The sequence below is a fragment of the Peromyscus californicus genome, unplaced genomic scaffold (genome assembly GCF_007827085.1).
Source record: "Peromyscus californicus insignis strain IS unplaced genomic scaffold, ASM782708v3 Scaffold_6__1_contigs__length_162567912, whole genome shotgun sequence".
Lineage (NCBI taxonomy): Eukaryota > Metazoa > Chordata > Mammalia > Rodentia > Cricetidae > Peromyscus > Peromyscus californicus.
Window position 1 is genome coordinate 130,363,456 of NW_026294584.1, and position 23,600 is coordinate 130,387,055.

Consider the following 23,600-nt stretch of genomic DNA (forward strand, 5'->3'; position numbering starts at 1 on the left):
CCTGTTGACTTCACCATGGCCTTTATACCTTGGCAAGTACTCAGCTCTTTGAGTGTAGAAATGTAACGTGTTACTATATGCTAAAGATTATTATGGGGAATTTATTTCAGTGTGTGTGTGTGTGTGTGTGTGTGTGTGTGGTGACTAATCTTGGGTGTCAGCTTGACACACATGGGAAGAGGAAAGCTCAGTTGATTGCTTCTGTCAGATTGGTCTACAGAGCATTTTCTCAACTGCTAATTGGTGGAGGAGGGCCTAGACCACTGTGGGCAGTATCATCCCTAGGCAGGTGGGCCTGGGTTGTATAAGAAAGCTAGCTGACCATGAGCTAGAGAGTGAGCTAGTAAACAAAGTTCCTCCAAGGCCTTTGTTTCCTTCCCTGCCTCTGGGTCCTACCTGGAGCTTCTGCCCTGGCTTCCCTTTATGGTGCATGTAAGCTCTAAGGTGAAATAAACCCTTTCCTCCCCAAGTTGCTTTTGGTCAGAGTGTTTCATCACAACAGAAAGTAAGCTTGAACTGTATATAAGGCAGATCATTTCTTTCCATATCCAGTGATCTTCTTGGGTACTATGAAAAATATTGATTAAATTCACTTTCCAATACTAAATGAAGGGTCTTCTATTATGAAAGGAGTATCTGTAGAGAACAATGTGATAACCAAGATTAAAATAAGACAAAATGGATCCCAGTAAAAGGCGGTATTTTCTCTGCCTTATTTACTAGTGTCTCTTGGTTTTAAATTACACACGTTTTTACACTTTCTTAATCTAAGTAAGCAAATGATATCAAAAGGCCAGTGATGCATGCTTGTTGATTGACAGACGTAGGAGAGTGTGAAGGAGGCAAGCTCTGCTTGTAATCCACCCTTCAGGAAAACTCCACATGTTGGTGGGCCATCTCGTAGCTTTTTGGTCATTTTGTTGTCGTGGAGTTGAGACTTGAGTGTGTTATTGATGGTGTTTCTGTTGACAGGTTTCAGCATCGAGTGGAATGGGCCATGGACTTCATGCATAGACAGGGCCACGATGAGAGCACTGTGCAGAAGACCCTCACAGACTACATAGAACCACTTGAACTTCCTTGCAGAAAGGGGGAAGAAGAGGCCCCGCGGCATGACCCGCTGAGTTCTGAGGCCAGCTCCTCCCTGGAAGGCAGAGTGGGAAAGGATGAACTCTTCGTGACCACTGGAGGTGCTGGACAGTCAGATGACCAACAGGGTCTTAACACACACTCAACGGACTGCCTGCAGGAGGGGCCTGGCCATGCCACACTCACTGTGGCTAGTCCATCTAGCCTTAATGGACATGTGGTAGAGGACACCACAGTTCTGCCCCAGGTCCCCAGCCACAGGCAGGAAGTCCTCATTCCTCAGGCTGGCCTGTGGCCTGAAGACAGCAGCCAGGCAGCAGGAGAGAGGCGGGCTGCTCATGAGTATGTCCTCGTAGAGGAAGAGCTGTGTGCTGTCCAGGAGGCAGAGGCGGCCCCAGATGAGAAGGTACGGAGAAGGAAGTACCGTACTCCCCTCAGCTGGCCTCCAGTTACAGTCAGCCACAGTCTGAGAGCATTGCTGTTCGTCTTGGCTTTTTAAAGAGAGAGTCCCCCTTCATTGCTGCTCTCACTGTAGTGTGTCAGGATCCCTCTCCTTCCTGTTGGTCATTGCTGTTCATCTCTCACTAATGCAAACTTCACCGTGACTGGAAGTGGATAGGAAAAGTAGGGCAATGGGGTCAGTGCAGTCCTCAGTTGGGGGTGTCCACCAGGACTCGCGGGGCATGTCCCCTGGAGAGTCAGAGACTGTCAGTCGTTTCTCCAGAGCCACCTGCCGCTGGGCAGGCCTGTGGTCAACACTGGGCCTGTATGATGCTTCTGAGGCCACCACGAAGCACGACCCCAGTTGCACAGTAGTTGTGAGGGCAGTTTCAACTAAAATTCAAATTTAAGAAAAAAAATTCTTTTTAAAGTTAAGTTAAAACAAGTAATTCTCTGTGTCTTGTTTGGAAGAAGAAACACAGTGTAATTGCCTGATCTCAGGTACTCCTAAGAGAATGGAGATTTTGACACCTAAGAACAGATCACAGCTTGTGAGTGGAAGACACTGCATTCGACAATGGAGCTATCACATCTGCAGGGACAGTCCACAGGATAGTGTTAGCAGAGGAAATCAGGCCATCCTTTGTAACACGAATTGCTAAGTGGTCTTATAATAAAAAACTCGGTGCCAGATATTGGGGTAAATGCTGAAAGATCAGAGAGACAAAGGAACAATCCACTGCCATGTCTTATCTCTAGGACTCCTCATCCTGAAAAAGCTCCAGCCGAAAAGGGGCTTCTGCTGAAAGGCTTCAGCAGAAAAGGGGCTTTGTTCCAGTCTCCTCATGCCTTATATACCTTTCACCACACAGCCATATTACTTCCTTCCTAGTGCTGGGATTAAAGGCGTGTGACTCCCAAGTACTGGGATTAAAGGTGTGTGCCACCACTGTCTGCCTCTGTCTAGACTAAGTCAATCTCATGTAGTCCAGGGTGGCTTTGAACTCAGAGATCCAGACAGATCTCTGCCTCCCGAGTGCTAGGATTAAAGGTGTGTGCCACCACTGTCTAGCATCTATATTTAATCTAGTGACTTGTTCTGTTCTCTGATCTTCAGGCAAATTTTATTAGGGTATACAATATATCACCACATTCCTTTTCCATGAAGGTTATTTTACTCAACAGCTTGTAGCATTGAATTTATCAAAAAATGTTCATTTGGGGATTCAGTCTTCATGACAGGTGGTGCTCACCAGTGTCCCGGGTGGTTGATTCTCTTCCTTTCTTTGTAGTTGCTGCAAAGAAAGAGACTAGTGTGCAGAAGAAATCCATACAGGATCTTTGAGTATCTGCAGCTCAGCCTAGAAGAGGTATGTATGCACCTTGCTGTCTCAGGCCTGGGTTAGTCTAGCCCTGTGTGCCGTGCACCTGAACCCTCCTCGGAGAGCAGTTCTGTATAGAGGCTAAATATTGAAATTCCTGCCGGGATGCTGATCCTATTTCATCAGTTCTGAGAGTGTGTTGGAGCTGGGCTCAGTGAACTAAAATGGTGTGTGAAAGCCCCGGGTTCAAATCCTCAGCAAGGAAAGAATAGGAGCTTTGAACATTTAAAGGGTCTGTATGAGCCCCCCCACTCCCTTTTCCCCCTCCTCTTTCTTGAAAGCCCTGGGTTCAAATCCTCAGCAAGGAAAGAATAGGAGCTTTGAGCATTTAAAGGGTCTGTATGAGCCCCCCCACTCCCTTTTCCCCCTCCTCTTTCTTTTTTTTCTTTTTTTTTAAGATATGTTCTTGCTCCATAGCCCAGGCTAGCCTGAATTCACAGCTCTCCTGCCTCAGGTGTGCTAGGATTTGGGTGTGCATCACCACGTCCAGCTTAAGTCCTTCTCTCATCAAGGATTCAGAATATTGTGGGGTTTTTCTGTTCTTTCTTTGAGGGAGGGTATCATGGTATAGCTCTAGCTGCCCAAGAACTCATTATATAGACAGCTGGCCTCAAACACGCAGATCCCCCTAACAGCCTCCTGAGTGCTGGGATTAAAGGTGTGCATCACCATGCCCAGCTAATTTTCATCAGCTTTTTAAAAATTCATCTTTATTAAGATGTAATTAGCATACCAGTTCATTTATTTGAAGTGTGTAACTCAGGCTGGTGCTGAAGGTCTTTGACAGAGATCTGGGTCAATCCCCAGTCCTGGAGAGAGAGACAGAGAGACAGAGAGACAGAGAGAAATACACACTCCACCTGGTGTGGCCACATGTGGCTGTGGTCCCAGTTACTTGGGAGGCTGAAGAAGGGTGATCATGTGAGCCCAGAAATTCAAAGCCAGCTTGGACAGCATAGTCAGAGGGGGAGAGAACTAAAGTTTTTAAACTGCAGAACCTCCTGTTTTAGTACGCCCTGTGAGTCTGATCACGTCCTGACGGCCGAGTGAGTTGATTCCAGGCATTTCCTTCTGCAGAATCACTTAGTGTGCCCCCCTCACTGAATTAGCCGCATTCAGAAGTGTCCTTCTCAAAACGACATCATGCTGCCCCTCTGATGTGTCCCTCTAGCTCGTGGTCCCACTCGGTTGAGCCCTCCCTCCTTGCTCCCATCTGCTCTGCACGCAGACTGTCTTTCTGCTGGGGGAGGCAGTGGGCCCTTCCTGGGCTTTTCAGGTAGCTCTGCAGCACCACAGCTCTTGACAGACAGGTAGGTCTCTGGAGATTTCTTCCGAAGTGGTCATTTCAGGGCTGTCCGTAACCCTCCGTTCCCTGGTCCCTGCTTCTCCTTCCTTGCAGGAAGGCCAGTGATACAAAGCTGAGTGGGAAGGGGTATTGGGGTATCACCTTATCTTTTATTTTTTCACCTGAGGATGATAGTCTGCCCTGAAATTCAGTAGCCACTGGCCTCATGTGACTGTTTTAATTTAAACTAATTAAAATTTAAATTAATTAAAAGTTCAAGTTTCCATTATCCAATCCAAGCTACTTTTCTTGTACCAAATCGGCATGTGTGACCTCTGTGCTGGATAAAAGAACATTTTTAGTGTCTTGGATGGGAGAGGCTGAGGCAAAATGAAATAAGCCCAGCCTCTCTGTTCTCTATTACCTTTCCCCCGCCTTGGTATCAGTAGTTGTGATTCCAAGCATCACACTCCATCGATTTGAGTAGCTACAATTCTACCACAGAAATTTGTGATCACTTTTATTACTATTAAAACATTGATCCTAACTGTAAAAATACTTCCACCACAACCTTTTGAATGACTTTTTAAAGAGCTCGGATTTTCCTCCATCCCCATATTTAACGCCAGCTTCAGTGTGTACTCATGTAAGAACTTCCCCTGGGCTCTGAGGGTCCGCTTTGTTCAGACCATGTTCGTGTACCAGCGGGAAGAGAGGAGCATGACATTGCTCTTCCCTGTGTTGGTTCTTAAACTTCTGGGATCATGGAAAGTGCTGCTCCTGCTTCTGCAGGGGGCCAAGCCAGGGCTTTGTCTATGCTGGGCAAGAGTTCTGCCACTGAGCTACCCCAGTCCAAGAACAAAAGAATTTAAAGGACAAATGTCATTGTAACTGATAGTAAAAGACATAATAAGGTTAGAATAGTTAAAAGTGTAAGAATAAGAGATTGGCCCAAAGAGACTGAAACAGACCGTCTGTAGATGGGATTTCAGTGTTCAGTAAAAATCTCATTTCCTATCAGTGAGGAAAAGACAGTGGGTCTGCAGTGTTTGGACAGCTCATTAACCATGAGGAAAGACGGTAATCCTGCCTCCTAGTGTATGCTAAACACAGTTCAGGGCCCTTAAAGAAGCGGTGCCAGGGTGGAGGCACATGCCTGTAACCTCAGTGCTTGGGAAGTGGAGACAAAAAGTCAGGAGTTGAAAGTTTACAGCCAGCCTGGGCTACATGAGACCCGTCTCACAGGTAATACAAACAAACAAAAAGCCCAAAGCTAAATATTTTCACCTAAGTATTTAGCTTTGCCCAATGAGTAAAGTCATGTAAGAAACTGACTTACAGATTGCATGCCAGGGCTAGAGCTATAAATCAGTGATGGAGAGATTCGCTAGGGCTCCAGGGCCCTGGCTCCTTCCCTAGAGGCCACAGTACTGAAGAAAAAGGTGCAAACTGAAGCTTCAGAAAGTAACTAGCAAACACCACACACGGATGCAAGTTAAATCTAACTTAAACGATTGCTGTAATTGTTTCACTTCGACATTGTAACCCGTTTCACATAGATTTGGGTTTTTTTTACTTAAAAATTTAAGTTAGCATACAAAGTGTGACTCATTATATGTTCATACATGTGTGTCAATATATTTTATTTCTATTCTCATCTCATTGAGCCCTTCACTGCACGACCCCACCCCTTGTTTCCGTCTTACTGCCCTTGTTGCCCTCAGATAAACACACCCCCTGCTCCCATCTGGATCCCATTTCCTTCTTTTCTCCCCACCCCCTCCCTGAAGCTCTCATCCTCCACTCACAGTATCCTTTCTATTTTTATGACCAACACACATAAATTCAAATACAGATTCTGCATTTGAGGGGGAAAAACCTGCAGAATTTGGCCTTCTGAGCCTGGCTTATTTTGCTTCCCATAATGATCTCCATTTTCCTGCAAACGTATAATTTCATTTTTCTTTCTGGTCGAATGAAATCCCATTGTTCATGTGCACCATGATTTCTCTATCCTTTGCACACAGTAACTATCCTTAGTTGGTGAAAGCCTCCATGTAAGCCCTATGGCAGACTGTTGGGGGAAAGGAGGCTGGTGGGACCTTGGAGGAATGATGCGCAGTAGGGGTGTGTCCCTCCTAATGTGGTCTTTTGTTCAGCCAGCATGTCCGGAGGACCTCCTGTGTGTCGGGCAGGGCAGGATAGGGTAGGTGCTGGAGAAGTGAGCAGGAAAAAACCTCTTCCTCCCTGTTCTTCTGGGGATCTGCAGTTGGGGCGGAGGAAGGGAGCTCCTGGAGCAGCTCCTGCTTCACCTGCATCACCTGCTCCAGAGAACATCCACAGTGGTGTCTCTCATTGGCCCATAATTATGTGGGCTCAGCTCCAGGGCTCAAGAGGAAGTCACACACAATGAGAACAATGGAATAGTGTGTGTGCTGGTCTTCAGTTCCGTGTGCATGGTCTTAGTGTTTCTGACTGATTTGTGTATTATCTCAAGTCCTCATCACCCTAGATCCTGTTGTGATATCTCTGGGGAAGAAACTGAACCTCAGGCTGGTTAAATTTCTTGCTCAAGATCAGTACTTGGACCTGAGCCATCGGACTCTACAGCCTGAACTCTGAAGCATTTGTTGTGAGCTGCCAATGAGAAATGGCAATAGATAAGATAACAGTGGTCGAAATCATAACTCCATGGCCCAGCATTTGCTTACATGCCTGGGTTTACTCCCCTCCACATTAAAGATAGAGGTGAAGTAAGAGACAAAGATAAATGGGTCTGAGCATGGTAGCCCACACCTTTAAGCCCAGCACTGGGAGGCAGAAGCAAGGTGAATTCCAGGTCAGCTTGATGTACATATCAAGTTCCAGGTCAGACAGGGATACACAGTGAAACCCTGTATCAAAAAACAGAAAAGATAAGTAGGAGAATGTGGTAATATTGTGTTCCCCAATATATTGTGCACCCTAATTAATTTATTTGGGGTCAGAGAACAGAACAGCCGCTAGATAGACATAGAGGCCAGAAAATGGTGGCACATATACCTTTAATCCTAGCATTCTGGAGGCAGAGATCCATCCAGATCTCTGTGAGTTCAAAGCCACACTGGAAACAGCCAGGCATGGTGATACACACCTTTAATTCCAGGAAGTGATGGCAGGAAGCAGAAAAGTATATAAGGTGTGAAAACCAGGAAGTAGCCTCTGTTAAGCTTTTAGGCTTTAGGAGCAGTTCAGCTGAGATCCATTCAGATGAAGACTCAGAGGCTTTCAGTTTGAGGAAACGAGATCAGCTGAGGAATTGGCGAGGTGAGGTTAGCTGTGGCTTGTTCTGTTTCTCTGATCTTTCAGAATTTACCCCAATACCTGGCTCCTGGTTTGTTTTATTAATAAGGCATGTTAAGATTCATGCTACAGGAGAAAAGACTGGCCTCATCAACATAGCACACGAGAGGTGGCATCCCTCTGTTTTCCGATGGTGACGTCCCAGCTGTTCCCCCCAGACGGTTAGAGTGACGATCAAATGAGACATGGCGTGTGTCAGGTGCCTCTCCTGGAAGGCGCGCAACTCCGTGCTCATCTCTCACCATGGATGCGACATCCCTGGGTGGACATGGCCCGTTTTATTTCTGATTCTCTCTGTTGTCCTGACACAAAATGGCAGGTGCTTTTGTTTGTCTGTTTTTTCCTCTAAATTTAAAATGAGCAGTGAAATTTGGTTTGATTGTAGCTTGTAGAAGCGTGTGGCTTGCAGAGGGAAAGCTTAAGGGAAAAAGTGGGAGGGGGTGTTACAGGTACACTTCCTTCCTCTTACTCAGTGTAACAGTTCTGAGTTCATGTTCAGGATCAGATATCACACTAACATAACGCATATCAAAGGCGCATGCGCACGTCTTTCCTGGCAGGTGCCCAGTCAGCCTTCATTCCCGACCCAAAGCTAGTTCTCTCTAAATTGTTGACACGCGTCATGAATTAAGAAGAATTCGCAGGGACCGCGTCACGTGAGTGGCTTTTGCCTTTTCCTCTGTTGGACACTGACAGCTGTAACGCAGATAGTGGCTTCTTCCCCGTCCTGCTCTCGAACCATGCCCATGGCAGACCACCGATTGGCTGATAATGTGCTCTCTCTCTCTCACGCATGCTCGCTGTCTGGGTCTTCCTTTAAGGAGTCATGTGATCACTGAGCCAGGCTGCTGCAAAGCTTCAGAGCGGTCTGCCTTTGAGATCTGGTTTTCCAGTGCTGTGGGCCCTAACTGGAATAACCCGTGTGATGGAAAAACTGTCACAGGTTCACCTCCACCTCAGCACCCAAAAGAGAGAGCTTGCTGCTGATGTCAGCTTCGTGAGGATTGGATTCCAAACAAAAACGCCTCGGTGAGATGGGAGAGATAAAAGAGCACTGGCTCTTAACCTCAAGAGGACCCAAGTTCTGTTCCCATTACCCACCCACGTGATGGCTCCAGTTCCAGGGGAATCTGACACCCTCTTCTGGCCTCCTTGGGTCCCTGGCACACACATACATGCAGGCAAAACACCCATACACATAAAATAAAAATTAAAAATAAAATCAATTTAAACCACCTCAGTGAAAGCATAAATAAGTCTGCTAGACCTTATTCCATCTCCATTCTGATCCTTTGAGGCTGATTTTTTTTTTTTTTATTGTACCATTCTGACCCAAGAAATGCAAATTTGGCAAAATGAAGGGAACTTACCACCTGGAGAGACAGCTTTATCTTTTCCATGGTGTTTCTGGTCACCCTGGTCTATCCAAAAACTTCAGTATTTAGTGGTAGGAAAGGTAATGAAAAGAGTGCAGCCAGGCAAGGTTGTAGGGCTGTGGGCAACACTGAGAAAACTAGACCAGCCTCGGGACATGCAGGCCCCTGGAGAAGCAAGCTGAGGCAGGTGCAGAACCCCCAGGGGATCGAGCCGCCTGGGCCTAAGCTAAGACAAGGGTTGGGGTCCCTTTCATTCTTTCAACACAGGCATTGAGCCCTCACCCAAGGGGAGCTGGACTGTCCTGTAGCCTGAGGGACAGCATCACTCTGTTCTGCCTGATTTGGTCTTCTCAGGGAGGCCCATGGATGAAAGACAAAAGCAAGTGCTCTGGAGGAGACAGGAAAAGAGTTGCTTGAGTCTGTGTGGAAAGGACCATCGAGATGGCAGAGAGCAAGAGTGAGAAGGACTGGCCATATTCCAGGAGCAGCACTGAGTTACCACATCTGCTCTAAATAGTATTTTTATGAAAAATAACTTTTCCTGTAGTTGTTTTTTTGTTTGTTTGTTTGTTTTTTTAACTCTTTGCTTTTTGGGGACGCGCCACCCAGATCCCAAGTAAATACCCAGAGACTTATTACTTATAAATGTCTGGTCTTAGCTTGGCTTGTTTCTAGCCAACTTTTCTTAAATTATCCCATCTATCTTTTGACTCTGGGCTTTTACCTTTCTCTTTTTTATTCCTTTCTTTACTTCTTACTCCATGGGTGGCTGGGTGGCTGGCCCATGGAGTCCTCCTCTCCTTCTCCTTTTCTCCCTTCTCCCCTTCTCTTCTCGTCTCTTCCTCTATTTATTCTCTCTGCCTGACAGCCCCACCTATCCTTTCTCCTGCCTCACTATTGGCTGTTCAGCTCTTTATTAGACTAATCAAGTGTTTTAGGTAGGCACAGTAACACAGCTTCACAGAGTTAAACAAATGCAACATAAAAGAATGCAACACTTCTTTGCATCATTAAACAAATATTCCTCAGCATAAATGAATGTAACACATTTAAAACTAATATTCCCCAACATTTTCCAAACTAAAAATATTGAGTCCTGTTTTGCAGATCACGGTGAGGTCTGGCTGTGATGGTCTCTGCCATGGTCTCACTGCAGGCCTTGGGCTTTTTTGTCTCTACCTGTGTCCTCCCCAACCAGCAAGAGCACAAATGAGGCAGATAGTTTTGAGTTTGAGACCCAGGAACTCCAGACAGCCTTGGAGAGCTGCAGCTGTGGAGAACACCAGTGTCCAGTGGCTCTGGGTGGTTCTAAGGAGGTTATTGAGGTGCTAGGCCCTGCACCCTCTCATCTCTGGACACTTCTGCACCATTCAGCTTTCTGGCCCCTTGTTGCCACTTGTACACCAGGTTGGGACAGGAGGGGACAGTGAAGAAAAAAGCCAAATCCTGTTTGTACTCAAGAACCCTTCTGCTCTGCACTTGGAGGCAGGGACCATTTGTAATTATTTGGGGTAGCATGTCTCCTGTCTTTTTGGATACTTTGATGTTAGAAAAGTCAGGTTGGGTGTGGTGTGGTAGGGTAGTTCAAGCATGCAGGAGGGCCTGGGTCTGCAGCACTGCAGTCAATAAAACACAAAGTAACCCAGTGTCAACGAGCCATCTTTTAGTACTGCCCACCAACCCATCTCCTGGGCACCTGAGACCTGAGGATCATAGTTGACTGTCCTGACTGCCTGGGACAGAGGCCACAGCACGTGGCTGTTGAGATTGCATTAGCATTTGGAAGCATGTTGGCTTTGTCAGAAAGCTATTTTTATTTCTGTTGGGTGATGCTGGGGTGAACCAAGGGCGTGCGAGGCGGTGGCTTCCATGCCCACCCTAGGAGAGCAGCATGCTTCTAATGAGAACTTCCCTGCTTTGTTGTAGGCTTTCTTCCTGGCCTACGCCCTGGGATGTTTAAGTATTTACTATGAGAAGGTAAGTTCTGTATGCATATAATCTCACCATTCCCCTGTTGACAGTAGGTTGAACCCCTTCCCATGGAGCTTTAATGCAAATGTGTCGACTTTGACTGAAAAAAAAAATAGGAATTGCCTTTTTTCTGTAAGTTTTGGGTTTGGAGCCTCAACTAAAGCAGTTCAGGCACAAACCAGGGTGACCTTTTAGGCTGTGTTTTTCTCAGAACCTGCAGAAGTACAGCTTGTTATACAAGAATACTGTCTCCGGGTGGTTCTAAAATCACCAACAGGAAGCAGAGCTGCAGGCTGGGTGCAGCTCAGGAGCAGTGTCTGCTTGACATATCTGAGGCTTTGATCCATGCCTAGCGCTGCAAAAATAATCAAAGTCACCGCTACATAGTTCCTACACATGCTGTGCAGACCCTTTAAATTCCCTGGGTTGGTTGTTTGACTTTATGTATATAGGCATTTTGCCTGCGTGTTTGTGCAGCCCGTTCATGCTTGGTGTGCACAGAGACCAGAGAGGGCATTGGATCTCCTGGAACTAGAGCACAGACAGTTATGGAGCTGCCATGTGGGTGCTGGGAATGGACTGGTTCTCTTGCTTAACCACTGAGCCATCTCTCCAGTCCTTTATTTTTGTTTTTGAATCAAGATCTTCATTCATAGCCTAGGCAGGGCCAGAACACACCAAGTGCTAGAATTCCATGTGTGAGCCATGGCGCCCAGCTTGGCTGTGCTGTTTCCAATCCTTTTTGCCTCTTAGTTGGAGCTGCCTTAACAAGCTCACTGAGGCTCAGAGAAAATAAGTAACTCAGCCAAGGCCACCCTAGGTGTTTATGAGAGCCACTTGTTATCTGGGGACGGAGCCCAGGGCCTTGTTGACACTAAGCACGTGCTCTACCCGTGAGCTGTGGCCCAGCTCTACTTGTGGAATTAAAGCTTAGGCTGAGCTGAACTGAGCATGTCTTATAGAGCGACTGAGCCCCAGCCAGCTGAAGGGTTGATTCTTTCCCAAAGCAATGGAACGAGGAAAGACACTTTCCAAACCCACCCAGTTACTTCTGACTGTTTTCTGCTGCAACCTAGAAAAACATTCTCGTTCTGTTCAAGGCCCCTCTCTGGACGCAGCTGGGTTATCGCACTGCACTCTCAGGTGGCCACTCTCCTATCTGAAAGCTAAGATGGAGCCAGGGATCATCTTTGGGTCTTTTTTTTTTTTTTTTTGGTTTTTCGAGACAGGGTTTCTCTGTATAGCTTTGCGCCTTTCCTGGAACTCACTTGGTAGCCCAGGCTGGCCTCGAACTCACAGAGATCCACCTGGCTCTGCCTCCCGAGTGCTGGGATTAAAGGCGTGCGCCACCACCGCCCGGCCATCTTTGGGTCTTTAATGAAATTTTCACTTACAAAATTATTTTTCACTTTCCTGAGCCTGGCCTGACATTGCAGTAGCTGCTCACTAAAGGGTGGTGGGTTTCAACAAGCTCTGGTGGGTTTCAACAAGCCCCGGTGGGTTTCACCAAGCTTTGGTGGACTTGTTATACTTGGGTCCAACACCACATACTGGTTCCTTTGCCTAGAATGTCATTACCCGGATCCTCACCCTCCCACCTTTTTACATGGTCTCTGACCCCTTGTCCTTTGCTGTTTCTCATTCCTAAATGTTAGCCTTTCCTCTCCCTCTCCCAAGGATGGATCCTGGAGCCTATGTATGCTGAGCCTATGCTCCATCACTAAGCTGCACCCCGGCCTCAGGGTTTGCTTTTCTGGGTTCTCTAAAGTCCTGCTTCAGAAGAGATGAATGAGAGCTCGGGTGGGAGCCACATAGGTCATTGGAGACTTTTCTGGTGGCACTAGGAAGCAGATGTGTGAAGACTGCAAGTTCAAGGCCAACCTGGGCTACAATTGTGAGACTCTGTCTCAAAAAGGCAATGCCTCCACCCACAGAAACAATTTTAATGATATGTGCATAGCTTTTTAACCGCACACATGGGGAGGGCTGGGCTGCAGCTCAGTGGTGGGCACTTGCCTCAGCGTGTACAAGGCCCTGTTTTGCACACCCAGTACTGCAAGGGAAAGAGTGTGATTAAGTTCACATGACCCAAATTACCAGGGTTGCTTGGGGGGTTGTTTTGTTTTGTTTTTTGTTTTTGATGATCACAGTGATCATCATCGACCCACAGTAGCACCTGTGTTGTGAGGAGCCACACACGGTGGTCCTGTCACATAGGCAGTGTGGGTCTGGTCTCCTGAATGAAGCCCCTCGTTTGTCCATTGCTGCTGTAGTGCCATGCTCCTCCGGATGTCTGCTCCCTCACTGAGTGGGAGTGAATACATGCAAACTCATGTCTTCTTTTAAAACAACTGTAGGAGCCTTTAACAATAGTGAAGCTCTGGCAAGCCTTCACTGCAGTCCAGCCCACCTTCAGGACCACCTACATGGCCTACCACTACTTCCGAAGCAAAGGCTGGGTACCCAAAGTGGGGCTCAAGTATGGAACAGATCTGTGTGAGTAGCTCTTGGTGTGGGTGGCAGATTCGAGGACAGAGTCAGCCCATTCTGCCTGGGAGGTTGGGTTAGCTATCTGTGATGGTGATGATTTGGATACAAATGCTGGGTATTTGGATGGGATGGGTTCGATCCCGGGAGTAAGAAGTGTGTTGGGGAAGCCTCCAGGCAGACGCAGGCTTTCCTGATCATAGACGAGAGTTGTGTGGCACGTGCTGCAGCTCAGCCGTGAGCTTGTGTGATTTTGGTCAGGCCTGTGTTCTCGCAGCTTCACCCGTTCATCCTCCAGATGAGAGCATCCTGAGCTGTGGTGATAGCCCAGCTGTCATTTACTGAGTATACACTGTCAGGCTTGGTGCTGGACACCCCTGTGACGCTTACTCCTCATGGCAGCCCTTTGCTCTTCTGTGTGCCACGTGGGCTGCTTCCTCCAGGACCCTGACGAGTGGTTTCCAGGACCAGTCACTTTGGAGCTTTGGATTCTAGTGTGCAGGCTCACAGGCACTTGTACATGTCACTGCCTCCCAGTGACCCCATGGGAGTTGTGTGTCTGGGAAGGGCTTGCTGGGCAGAGCAGACAGCAAGCACAGAGGCCAAGGCAGGAGATGATTAGCAGGTCTCAGGAACTGCACAGGGTGTGGAGAACATGGCTCCCAAGGGAGTTAGGCTGGGACCAGAGCTGGGATTCGGGGGATGAAAAGTCTTTGACGTGACCTGATTTTAGTGGAACCCTCTGAGTGCTGTCTTACTAATGACTAAAAAGGACCAAAATGGAGGAGAAGCTGGTTGGGGAAGCTGGGCCTACCGTCTTTGAAATTCTTAATGCTGGGGCTGGAGAGGTGACTCAGCAGTTCAGGGCACTGGCTGCTCTTCCAGAGGACCTGGGTTTGATTCCTAACGTCCACATGGTGGGTAACAACCATCTGTGACTCCAGTTCTAGAGACTCTTACTTCTTCTAGTCTCTGTTGGACACCAAACACACATGTGGTGTACAAAAAACGAAGGCAGGCAAAACACCCATATAATAAAAAATTAAAGCCAGGCAGTGGTGGTGCACACCTTTAATCCCAGCACTCAGGAGGCAGAGGTAGGTGGAACTCTGTGAGTTCAAGGCCAGCCTGGTCTACACAGCGAGAGCCAGGACAGGCACCAAAGCTACACAGAGAAACCCTGTCTCAAAAAACAAACAAACAAAAAAAAAATCAAAATTGTAATGCTCTAAAATAGGCTGCGTTTAACCTGGTGTTACAAGAATTCTATCCCAGAGAGAGACATAAGCAGTATCTACCCCTTCTAATGTCCCAGTGAGGAACTGAGGGACAATTCTGCCAAAGTTTACTCTGGGGAGCTAGTCAGTTTATTGGGGCTACTTACAGTGCTGTGGGTGCTCCTTCCCCGCAACAGGCCACACCTAGAAAGTCTTTACCCCCGAAGGGATGAGGGCTTACCCTGTAGACCCCACCCCACCCTGTACCCTAGCCTTCCCAGGCCTATATACTCTAGCCCCTCCCCTAGGTCACATGTAATTAAGGCTCAGTTGCATACCACAGGTGGTAGGGAGTGCTGGATACTCAGGTGAGGTCTCATGATCCTCCCCACCCTCTGTGGTGGGTAAAAACAGTCAACAAGCATGGCTAGGATGACCCCTTTTGCAAGGGGCACAGCTGAACTCCCCAGAGAGTTGCCTAGAATTGTGGGATAGTCTTCATGGGGGTACCAGCAACCCAGAGATTGCTTTCTGAACAGTAGTTGGTAGGTTGCTATGTGCCCATCCCTCTTGGGGAAGCTTCCTTTGTTCTTCCATCCTAGACGGATATGCATGTGGCTGATGGTGTGGACTGGGTCAAGTTGCTGGAGATATTTCAAGATAGCTGTACTGGTCCCAGATCGTCTTTGAGCAGGGGATGGTCTTGTTTTGTTTCTTTTTGACTTCTTCATTCTCCCTCCCGTGGTCACAGCCACTCCACCTACCTAGCAGGTCTCCGCCATTCCCATCCTAAGATCGAAATATGAACTGAAGCAAGGTTGTCCAGTATGTTGAAAGGCAGCATGGGTAACAGAGAGCTCTTGGGTTCACGGCCGGCTCTACCTCTTGCTGCCTGTGTGACCTCAGCTGGTTTCTGAATTTGCCTGCGCTCTGTCATATCACCATCTTTGTAGAGCACTTCTGAAAAGGACTGGCCGAGGATGTGTCCACGTGACTCATGATTTACTCAAAGCATTGAGCCTCCCAGAATGTGGGGTGAAGATGCACATTTGGTTCCATGTGGGGCGTTTACCCACCACCCCCACAGTTCCCCAGAGTTTTCTTGAGTGCGAGCAGCAGGAAATATTAGATAGAAGGATTTATTGCGGAGAATATCGCGGAGATAAACAGAAAATAAAGGATAGCCTCGAGAGGGCCTGGAACCTATTCCAACGGGCCCGACTGTCTCTGCCCCAGGGTTTTTATAGAGACGCCAGGGGGTGGAGCAAAAGACCTCCTCCCCCAGCACAGCCAAGTGCAGACCATCTCAGACACCTGCACTCAGGCCCATGGTCCTAATCATCCTCTATGCGGACCTGCTGGGTAAAGCCACGAGGAACCCGAGAACGGGCTCCCACAGTTCCACACATGGATTCAGGGGGTAGAGAAGACCTTCATTTCTTGAAGCATCACCCTTGGGTGCTTCATTTTTTGTTTTGCGTCTTGAAATGGAGTTTCACTACATTGCCCAGGCTGCTCTCACAGTTGAACAACCCTCCTGGCTCAGCTTCCTGCCTAGCTGGGATTACACGTGTGTGTCACTGTGCCCAGCATGCCTTCATTTTAGAGTGTTGGAAACCAGTGCAGAGAGGCTAGTAACTGGCCTAAAGTCTCACAACCTGGGGTGGCAGAGATTGGGCGGGAAGCTATGGTTCTGGGTCCACCTTCACCCCATTGCTGTACCCGAAAAAGTAGAGAGATGTCTGAATGTATTTGGATGTTTACTTGGTGGGAACTGAGTTGAGGAATACTGAAACACAGTATATAAGAAATGAGTACTCTGATGGCAACGTGACCACAGAAAATAGACTTAGAAATGGCAGGCTAGATGAAGGGGTTCTGCTGTGTCCTCGGGGTCCTGAAATGGCTCCAGAATCACTGTCTTCAAAAAGGAAAGTGTGTCCATTGTTCAAGGGAAACAAGCTTCCCTTGAACTTTCCTCTAGTGGGGAGCAAGGGGGCAGCCAGTGTCACAGGATGAGCACGTGGCAGCGGCAGTGGCGTAGCTGTAGGTTACTTCAGAGTTCATTGTTCATTTGTAAATGTCAGGCCCCGGGGGCTCATTATAGCGTTCACTCGTACTTTACCTGAAAGCCAGTGAGCATCTCTGCTTGGCTCCAGGTGGACTCTGACAGGTGCTCAGGGCCCCAGGCTTCCGGTTGCTCCATCATCAGCACGGGCTCTCAGGATCTAAGTGCTCGAGACACATGACACAGCACAGGGCCAGGCCTGGATGTTCAGGGACTGAGAGCCTGGAGGAAGTGATGGACATGGTGGACAGCTAGCCAGTACCTGCCTCTAAAGGGTCCCTAAGGTCTACAGTCCTTAGGCCCAGGCTCCTTCAGTGAGAGGCTCTTCTTGATCTCTGCAGATTGGCTTCACCCCTTCATGTGTCAGAGCCCCATGAGAAAGGAAGACTGGTAACTGGGTGGAGGGTGTGGTTGTGGATCTTTTATAGCCTCTTGACTGAATTTCTTTCCTATTTATTCGTTTATTTTAGTTTTTATTTATAAGTGTGTGCATGAACTCAGGTTTGCATGGGCACATGTGCCATGGTGTGGACACAATGTATGGGCGTTCATACCAAGCATTTTTACCTACTGAGACATCTTCCCAGCCCATACATGTGAATGTGTGTGTGATGCATGCGTGTGACTGCAGGTGAGCGTGCATCAGGAGGTCAGAAGAGGATGTCAGGTGGCTTCTTCTGTCATTCTTTGCCTTATTGCCTTGAGACAGGGTTTCTCAGTGACCCAGAACAGAAGCTCACTGTTTTGGCTGGGCTGGCCAGCAAGCCCTTGGGATCCACCTACCCCCCAACTCACCCCCCACCACACCACACCCCTGCCCTCTCCACCCCTGCTGCTGGGGTTCGAGGCATGTGCAACCATAACCCACCTTTTATGTGGTGCTGAGAATTGAAACTCAGATCCTCAAACTCAAACAGCTTGTGTTCTTACCACTGCGTCATCTCCCCAGGACCTGGATTTCTACACCTGTGTAGCCAAAAGGCTGAGAAGTGACCCTTGACTTCCCTGAAAATATCCTGGAGGTTGCTCATCTCCAGTACAACACCTGCCTCGGCACCCAGCAGTGGGGCCCACCCTCACTCTGAGTTTGGGTGATTTGGAACGAATCACAAATGCTGTCCATTTTATGGACTTCATGTTCTTTCTACCATGTCACACACATGGAGAAAAGCAAGACCCACTTGTGGCTAGGGGTATGGGCTGGCCAGAGTGGATCACTGGAGTCAGTCCCCAGCACCAGAAGAAAGCCAAAAAGAATGGCTTGCATTTAACTCTGGGAGTTGCTTGTGGGGTGGATGAGGGTGTCGAGGTTTGGGCAGCAGATCTGACGAACTTCCTTGTTTCCGGGAGAAGGAGTTCGGATCTGAAGCCAGGCTGCAGGGCAGAGCGCAGAGTGCCCTCGTGCAGAGAGCTGGGTGTTTGCTTTGCCCTGGCCTGGCTGAGATGGGGTAACGTCGCTTTCTCTTCTTTGCAGTGCTGTATCGGAAAGGCCCCCCATTTTACCACGCAAGGTTTGGACTTTTTAAAATAAATTAATTGAAAAAACATAGGATATTTCTGGCTTCAAGTTTAATTTTCAGTGTCTCAGAAACAATTAAAAGTCATATTCCTAACCGGGTGATGATAGTGGTGCATGTCTGTAATCCCAGCACTTGGGAAGAAGAGGCAGGAGAATCTCTGAGTTCAAGGCCAGCCTGGTCTACAAAGCAAGTTCCAGGAGAGCCAGCCAGAGCTACATGGTGAAACCCTGTCTAAAAAAAAAAGACTCAGTGGTTAAGAGCACTGGCTGCTTTTCCGGAGGATCCAGGTTCGGTTCCCAGCACCCCCATGGTGGCTCACAACCAGAGGGTCCATTATCTTCTTCTGGCATCCACAGACACCAGGCATGAACATGGTGTACAACACATGCAGGCAAATACCTATACTTACTTTTTTAATAGTTTATTTTTATTTTATGTACATTGGTGTTTTGTCTGCATAAGGATGTCAGATCCCCTGGAACTGGAATTACAGACAGTCGTGAGCTGCCATTCAGATGCTGGGAATTGAACCTGGGTCCTCTGGAAGAGCAGCCAGTGCTCTTAACCACTGAGCAATCTCTCCAGCCCAAATATAATCCTTATAAAAATAAAATATATCTCTTTAAAAAGTCATATTCCTGGCCAAGTGTGGTAGCACATGTCTTTAACCCCAGCACTCTGAGGAGGAGGCAGGTAGAGCTCTATAAGTTTGAGGCCAACCTGGTCTACATAGCATGTTCCAGGCTAGCCAGGGCTACATAGTGAGACCCTGTCTCAAAAAAAAGGCATGTTCCTATAGACTTCAGGCTGTTGGTCACTAGTAATTCTCTTTAGGGGTCTAGGCTTTTAGCAGCAGGTGCTGTGAAACCCTTCGTAGTTTTTAGTAAGACACACTGCTCTCTGAACAAGTTGATTTTGTGGCTCTTCAGGATGCCTCTCTTGTCTTCCAGCTATTCTGTCATCGTTGAGCTCGTGGACGACAACTTTGAGGGCTCCCTCCGCAGACCTTTCAGCTGGAAGTCATTGGCCGCCTTGAGCAGAGTCTCAGGGAACGTCTCTAAGGTGGCACAGCTTTAGCCTTGCCTGTCACTTATGTGGTTCCTTTGTTTTTCTCCTAAACATTGTAGAATTTTTTTTTTTAAAGGTGGGAATGTGGGGGGAACGGAGAGATGGTTCCGTGATTAAGAGCACTTGCTGCTCTTGCAGAGGACCTGAGTTCAGCCCAGCACCCACATCAGACAACTCACAACCACCTGTAACTCCAGCCCCAGAGGATCTGACACCTTCTGGCCTCTGTTGGCACCTGCACTCACATGGCATATACGTACACAACGGCACACTCATACACATAAACAAACAGACAAAAAAGGATTGTTTTGTTTTGTTCTCGCTTTTGGAAGTCACTGGAGCCCAGTGGCTCAGAGCTCACACTGCTCTTCATTCCAGAGGACCAGAGCACTCCCATCCGGCAGCTCACAGCTGCCTATAACTCCAGCTCCAGGAGATCCAGTGTCCTCTTCCAGCCTCCACAGGCACCTGCGCTCACATGCACATACCTACACACAGGCATGAAGATATATACATAATTAAAAACAAAATAATAAAAAATGTAAAGTTATTTGTATAGCTGAGCATGGTGCACGTGGAAAGTGGAGACAGGGGAATCATGAGTCTGAGCCAACCTGTCTCCCCCATCTGATAGCATACGGAGTGTGTGTAATCAGCTTGTCTACTTCAACACATGTTCACATCCTCTCGATGATTGTAAAAGCCAGGTCTTTAGAGAAGAGCCAGATCCAGGCAGAAGGCGGTGTGCCCGGTGAGTGCACATCACAGTGTATTGGTGTACAGGGACGGGCAGGGGTGCCTGCTCCTCTCCTCACGCGCTGGCACATTGAGGTTTCTTTGTTTCTCTGCAGGAGCTGATGCTGTGCTACCTGATTAAACCCTCTACCATGACTAGCGAAGACATGGAGACCCCAGAATGCATGAAGAGGATTCAAGTTCAGGTGTGTGCGTGCGGAGATGGAGCCACGGCCTCCCAAGAGTCTGCTCCCAGTGCGTCCTCTGGAAGCCTACCAGGAAGGGTCTTTTCCCAGGGACGGAAAGCTTCTGCTGGCCCTGGAAGCCTCTCTCTCCGTCCCACTGAACCCGTTAGACTCCACCATCCCATAGCTCCAGCCAGTCTACCTGTGGCTTCCTCATCTCCAGCTGTAGCCAGGCCAGGTCTCCCGCAGGTCTCACTCCAGAGACTAGCTGTCTCTCCCTCCTCGAACTTCTCATGTGACTTCTTCAGTGCTGAGGGTGAAAACACAAGGCCTCGCTCACGCTGAGTGCCTGTTCTGCCACTGAGCCTCACACACCCACACACCTCTTGCACACCCACACACCTCACCTTCTGCTCCTGCACTGAAGCAGGCCCCCTCTAGTGCTGGCTGGTTTTCCTCTGCCAAGGCTGCCAGGTTCATCTTGAGTCCCGGGTCTGCTGCCATTTCTAACCCTTCCCCTTTACCACTGCCCCAAAGCCGTCAACAGCACCTGTGCTTCGGTGCTCCCTGTCCTGTGCTCCCTGCACACAGCTGTGCTCGCGCCTTGTTTTCCTTCTCTCTCTCGGTTGTAGCCTCCTGGGTCCCAGTCAGAGCCCCTGTCAGCCTCCAGGGCTCCAGTGCCACCTCCCTCCATTTGTTCTGATCTTCATAAAATGTCAACCAAAGTTCGCTTCTCACTTCCATGGCTGACCAGCAAGTGCTAGTGCTCCCAGACTAGGGTCAGGGACTGGCCTTGGCTGCTGCCATGTGCTGGGGCACTAGTTCAGTGGTGACAGTGGACAGGGTCCCGTATGAGGGTCATGGTGTTATATGCTTGGGACTGCCATGTCTTTTTCTGAAGTCCAGCCCTCTTTTGCTCGGTTGCAGGAGGTGATTCTCAGCCGATGGGTTTCTTCACGTGAGAGAAGTGACCAAGATGAGCTTTGACCTTTCAACCTCAGAGTCTGCCATTCACCATAAACTCTGACTGTGTGGTATCCGTCTTCTCTGAAGGAGCATCAGCACATTTGGGGGTCATAGTCCCATGTTCTGTTGCTTTGAATGGAAAATCTTCTGCTTGGCTCAGCTCACCCAAGGACTTGAACCAGTAACCCAAATAATTGAAAATCAATGATGGTCTGGAAGCCTTGAAATACTGAGTGACTGATGCATTCTCAGTGAACTCATTATTTGACATGTTTGCATGTTGAACACAATATTATACAGTATTAGCTATTTAAAATGCAGCTTGCACCAGGTAGAGGTGTCGCACACCTTTAATCCCAGCACTTGGGAGGCAGAAGCAGGCGGATCTCTGAGTTCAAGTCCAGCCTGGTCTACAAAATAAGTCCAGAAAAAATTTGTCTTCTTTGGGGAACTTTTTATAAAATAAAAATAAGCAGTGAAGCTTTTGGAAAGGTAACAAATGCAGTTTACATCTAGCAGAACAAGACATCATTCCCCTCTTCCCATGGGTTAGAAAGCAGAGAAACTGTTGCCTGAGGGGAATGAGGGCATCTTAGTCAGTTTTTATGTTTCCATAGCAGAATGCTTAATACTAGATAGGACGTAAAGAAAAGGGCTTATTTGGTTCATGACTTTCGTGGCTGGAAAGTCATGGCACAGGTCTGCCACTTGATGGCATCATAGTATTCTGGAGAAGTGGAAAGGGGCATGACCAGTGGGGATGGGGATACAGCTCTCTAACCAGTCTGGGGAACCAACCCATCCTTAAGAACTGCATTAACCCTGCAGGCCTCGCTCCTGCCCTCACACACGTTAGGCCTCATGATCTGAAGATGAGGTTCAGTAATGCAGCTCCTCCCTGCCCCAGGCTCCCAGCGAGCATCAGTGGGCTATACGGATGTGCTTGCTCCCAGTTCAGTTTTGCTGACTTTTTTTTTTTTTTTTTTTTAGCATTTTTACCATCGTGTGCTTCCCCCAGGCTCCTGAGCAGAGATTTCTTGTGGTTTCTTGTTGTTTTGAGTCATCAGTTTTCAGAACTTTTAAAGTCAACTGAAAGTTTGAGGAGCCGCTTCACATATTTCATTTAGTCCTGCACAGGGCTTGGATGTACTGCAGTCTGAACTCTTCCAAGAATACTTCACCCAGTGCTGTTGCCTGTCTCATGCCATCTCAGGTGCCTCCAAGGGTGAGTGTGCCCCCAAGTATACAGACTTCAGTAACTGTGTGGTATGGAAAGCCCAGGAGACCACAGGTACCACTTGTCACTGAAAGCCGTGGAAGAGCATCTTGAGCTGGGACAGAGTGGGGAGCAAAATGAGGCCTTGGGTTTGGTGCCACCACTGGGGAAGGGGAGGGGAGAGCAGCGTTGCAGAGACGCTGTCCTCTTGCGTGGTTTGGCTGGGGCTGCTGGGGACTCAGGCCTTGCCCGTGCTAGGTCAGAGTTTACGGCTGATAGGTCCCCAACCCCAGAAGCAGTGTCTCTAATCAAGCCTGTGTAGAGATGGTTCTTCTTTGCATGGTTGACTTGGACATGTATAGCAAACCTCGTGCTCTTCTGCATTACCATAGAGCCCTTGGGGTACAGGACTGAAATACCGGCAGAGGTGTTGATTCAGTACCACCTGTGGCCTCCAGCCAATACCAGTGTTAGCTTACCCTTGGAGGGCTTGTGCCCTTCTGAAACGTATGTGCAAGACAAGACATTTGTTTTAAAAGCCCAAGTTCATCAAGATTAGAAATTTGCCCTGTGACAAAGCCGCTTCGGGACTTTGACAAGTGCGATGCCATAGCCTAACTCAGCAGAGTTGTCTTCCCATACCTTCCGAGCCTCAGGCTCACAGGAGTCTCTTGTAGATGAACTTTTACACAGAAATAAATGCCTCAGGGTTGAAGCTCAGAGGATGTGAAGGAGTCAGTTCTCTCCTTCCATCATGTGGGTCACAGGGATTAATCTCTGGTCATTAAGATTAGCCACAAGTGGCCTCACCTACTAAACTCCACCAGCCCAGATGTTTAACCCACCAATTTCTCTTGAATAATTGTTGTTTTGTAAAGTACTAGAAGGTTTAAAGCAGGTTGACCACTGTGCAAAATATAGGGATCTCCCACCTAAAAATACATAATGGGGAAAAAAGCATTTATAAACCTGTTAAAGTAATGGCTGGTGTATGTATTTCCTTTATGTGAAAGGCTTCTAGCAGCTTGAATAATTGGCATCTTCATGTGAATTTTTGAGGGCAGGGGATACAGGGTTCTGCGAGGTTGCTCGAGCTGGCCTCAAACTCCTCCTCCTCCTCCTCCTCCTCCTCAGCCTCCCCCTCACCAGGCTGGCTAAGTTTCCACACCACATTTAATCAGCGATAGGTCTTCTGAAAGTCTGCCCGAGTATCACACATGCAAGTCTGGGTTCACATTCCATGTCAGCACCA

The 23,600-nt window shown here is 48.1% G+C and overlaps 1 protein-coding gene across 5 annotated transcripts in view; it reads left to right on the forward strand.

Annotated features, from left to right (window-relative positions):
* Tsen2 (tRNA splicing endonuclease subunit 2) overlaps positions 1–23,329 on the forward strand; it is a 42,001-nt gene extending 18,672 nt beyond the window's left edge. For 3 of the 5 annotated variants that reach the window (XM_052719661.1, XM_052719660.1, XM_052719662.1), the window contains exons 5-12: positions 973–1,495; positions 2,823–2,900; positions 10,842–10,892; positions 13,244–13,382; positions 18,133–18,169; positions 19,129–19,240; positions 20,098–20,187; positions 21,094–23,329. In XM_052719661.1, the coding sequence (XP_052575621.1) occupies positions 973–1,495; positions 2,823–2,900; positions 10,842–10,892; positions 13,244–13,382; positions 18,133–18,169; positions 19,129–19,240; positions 20,098–20,187; positions 21,094–21,153 (1,090 nt within the window). In that variant the 3' untranslated portion in view covers positions 21,154–23,329. Of the gene's footprint in view, positions 1–972; positions 1,496–2,822; positions 2,901–10,841; positions 10,893–13,243; positions 13,391–18,132; positions 18,170–19,128; positions 19,241–20,097; positions 20,188–21,093 lie in introns of those variants that run through there. The other 2 variants (XM_052719663.1, XM_052719664.1) reach the window with 2 other exon arrangements.
* The last annotated feature ends 271 nt before the right edge of the window (positions 23,330–23,600 follow it).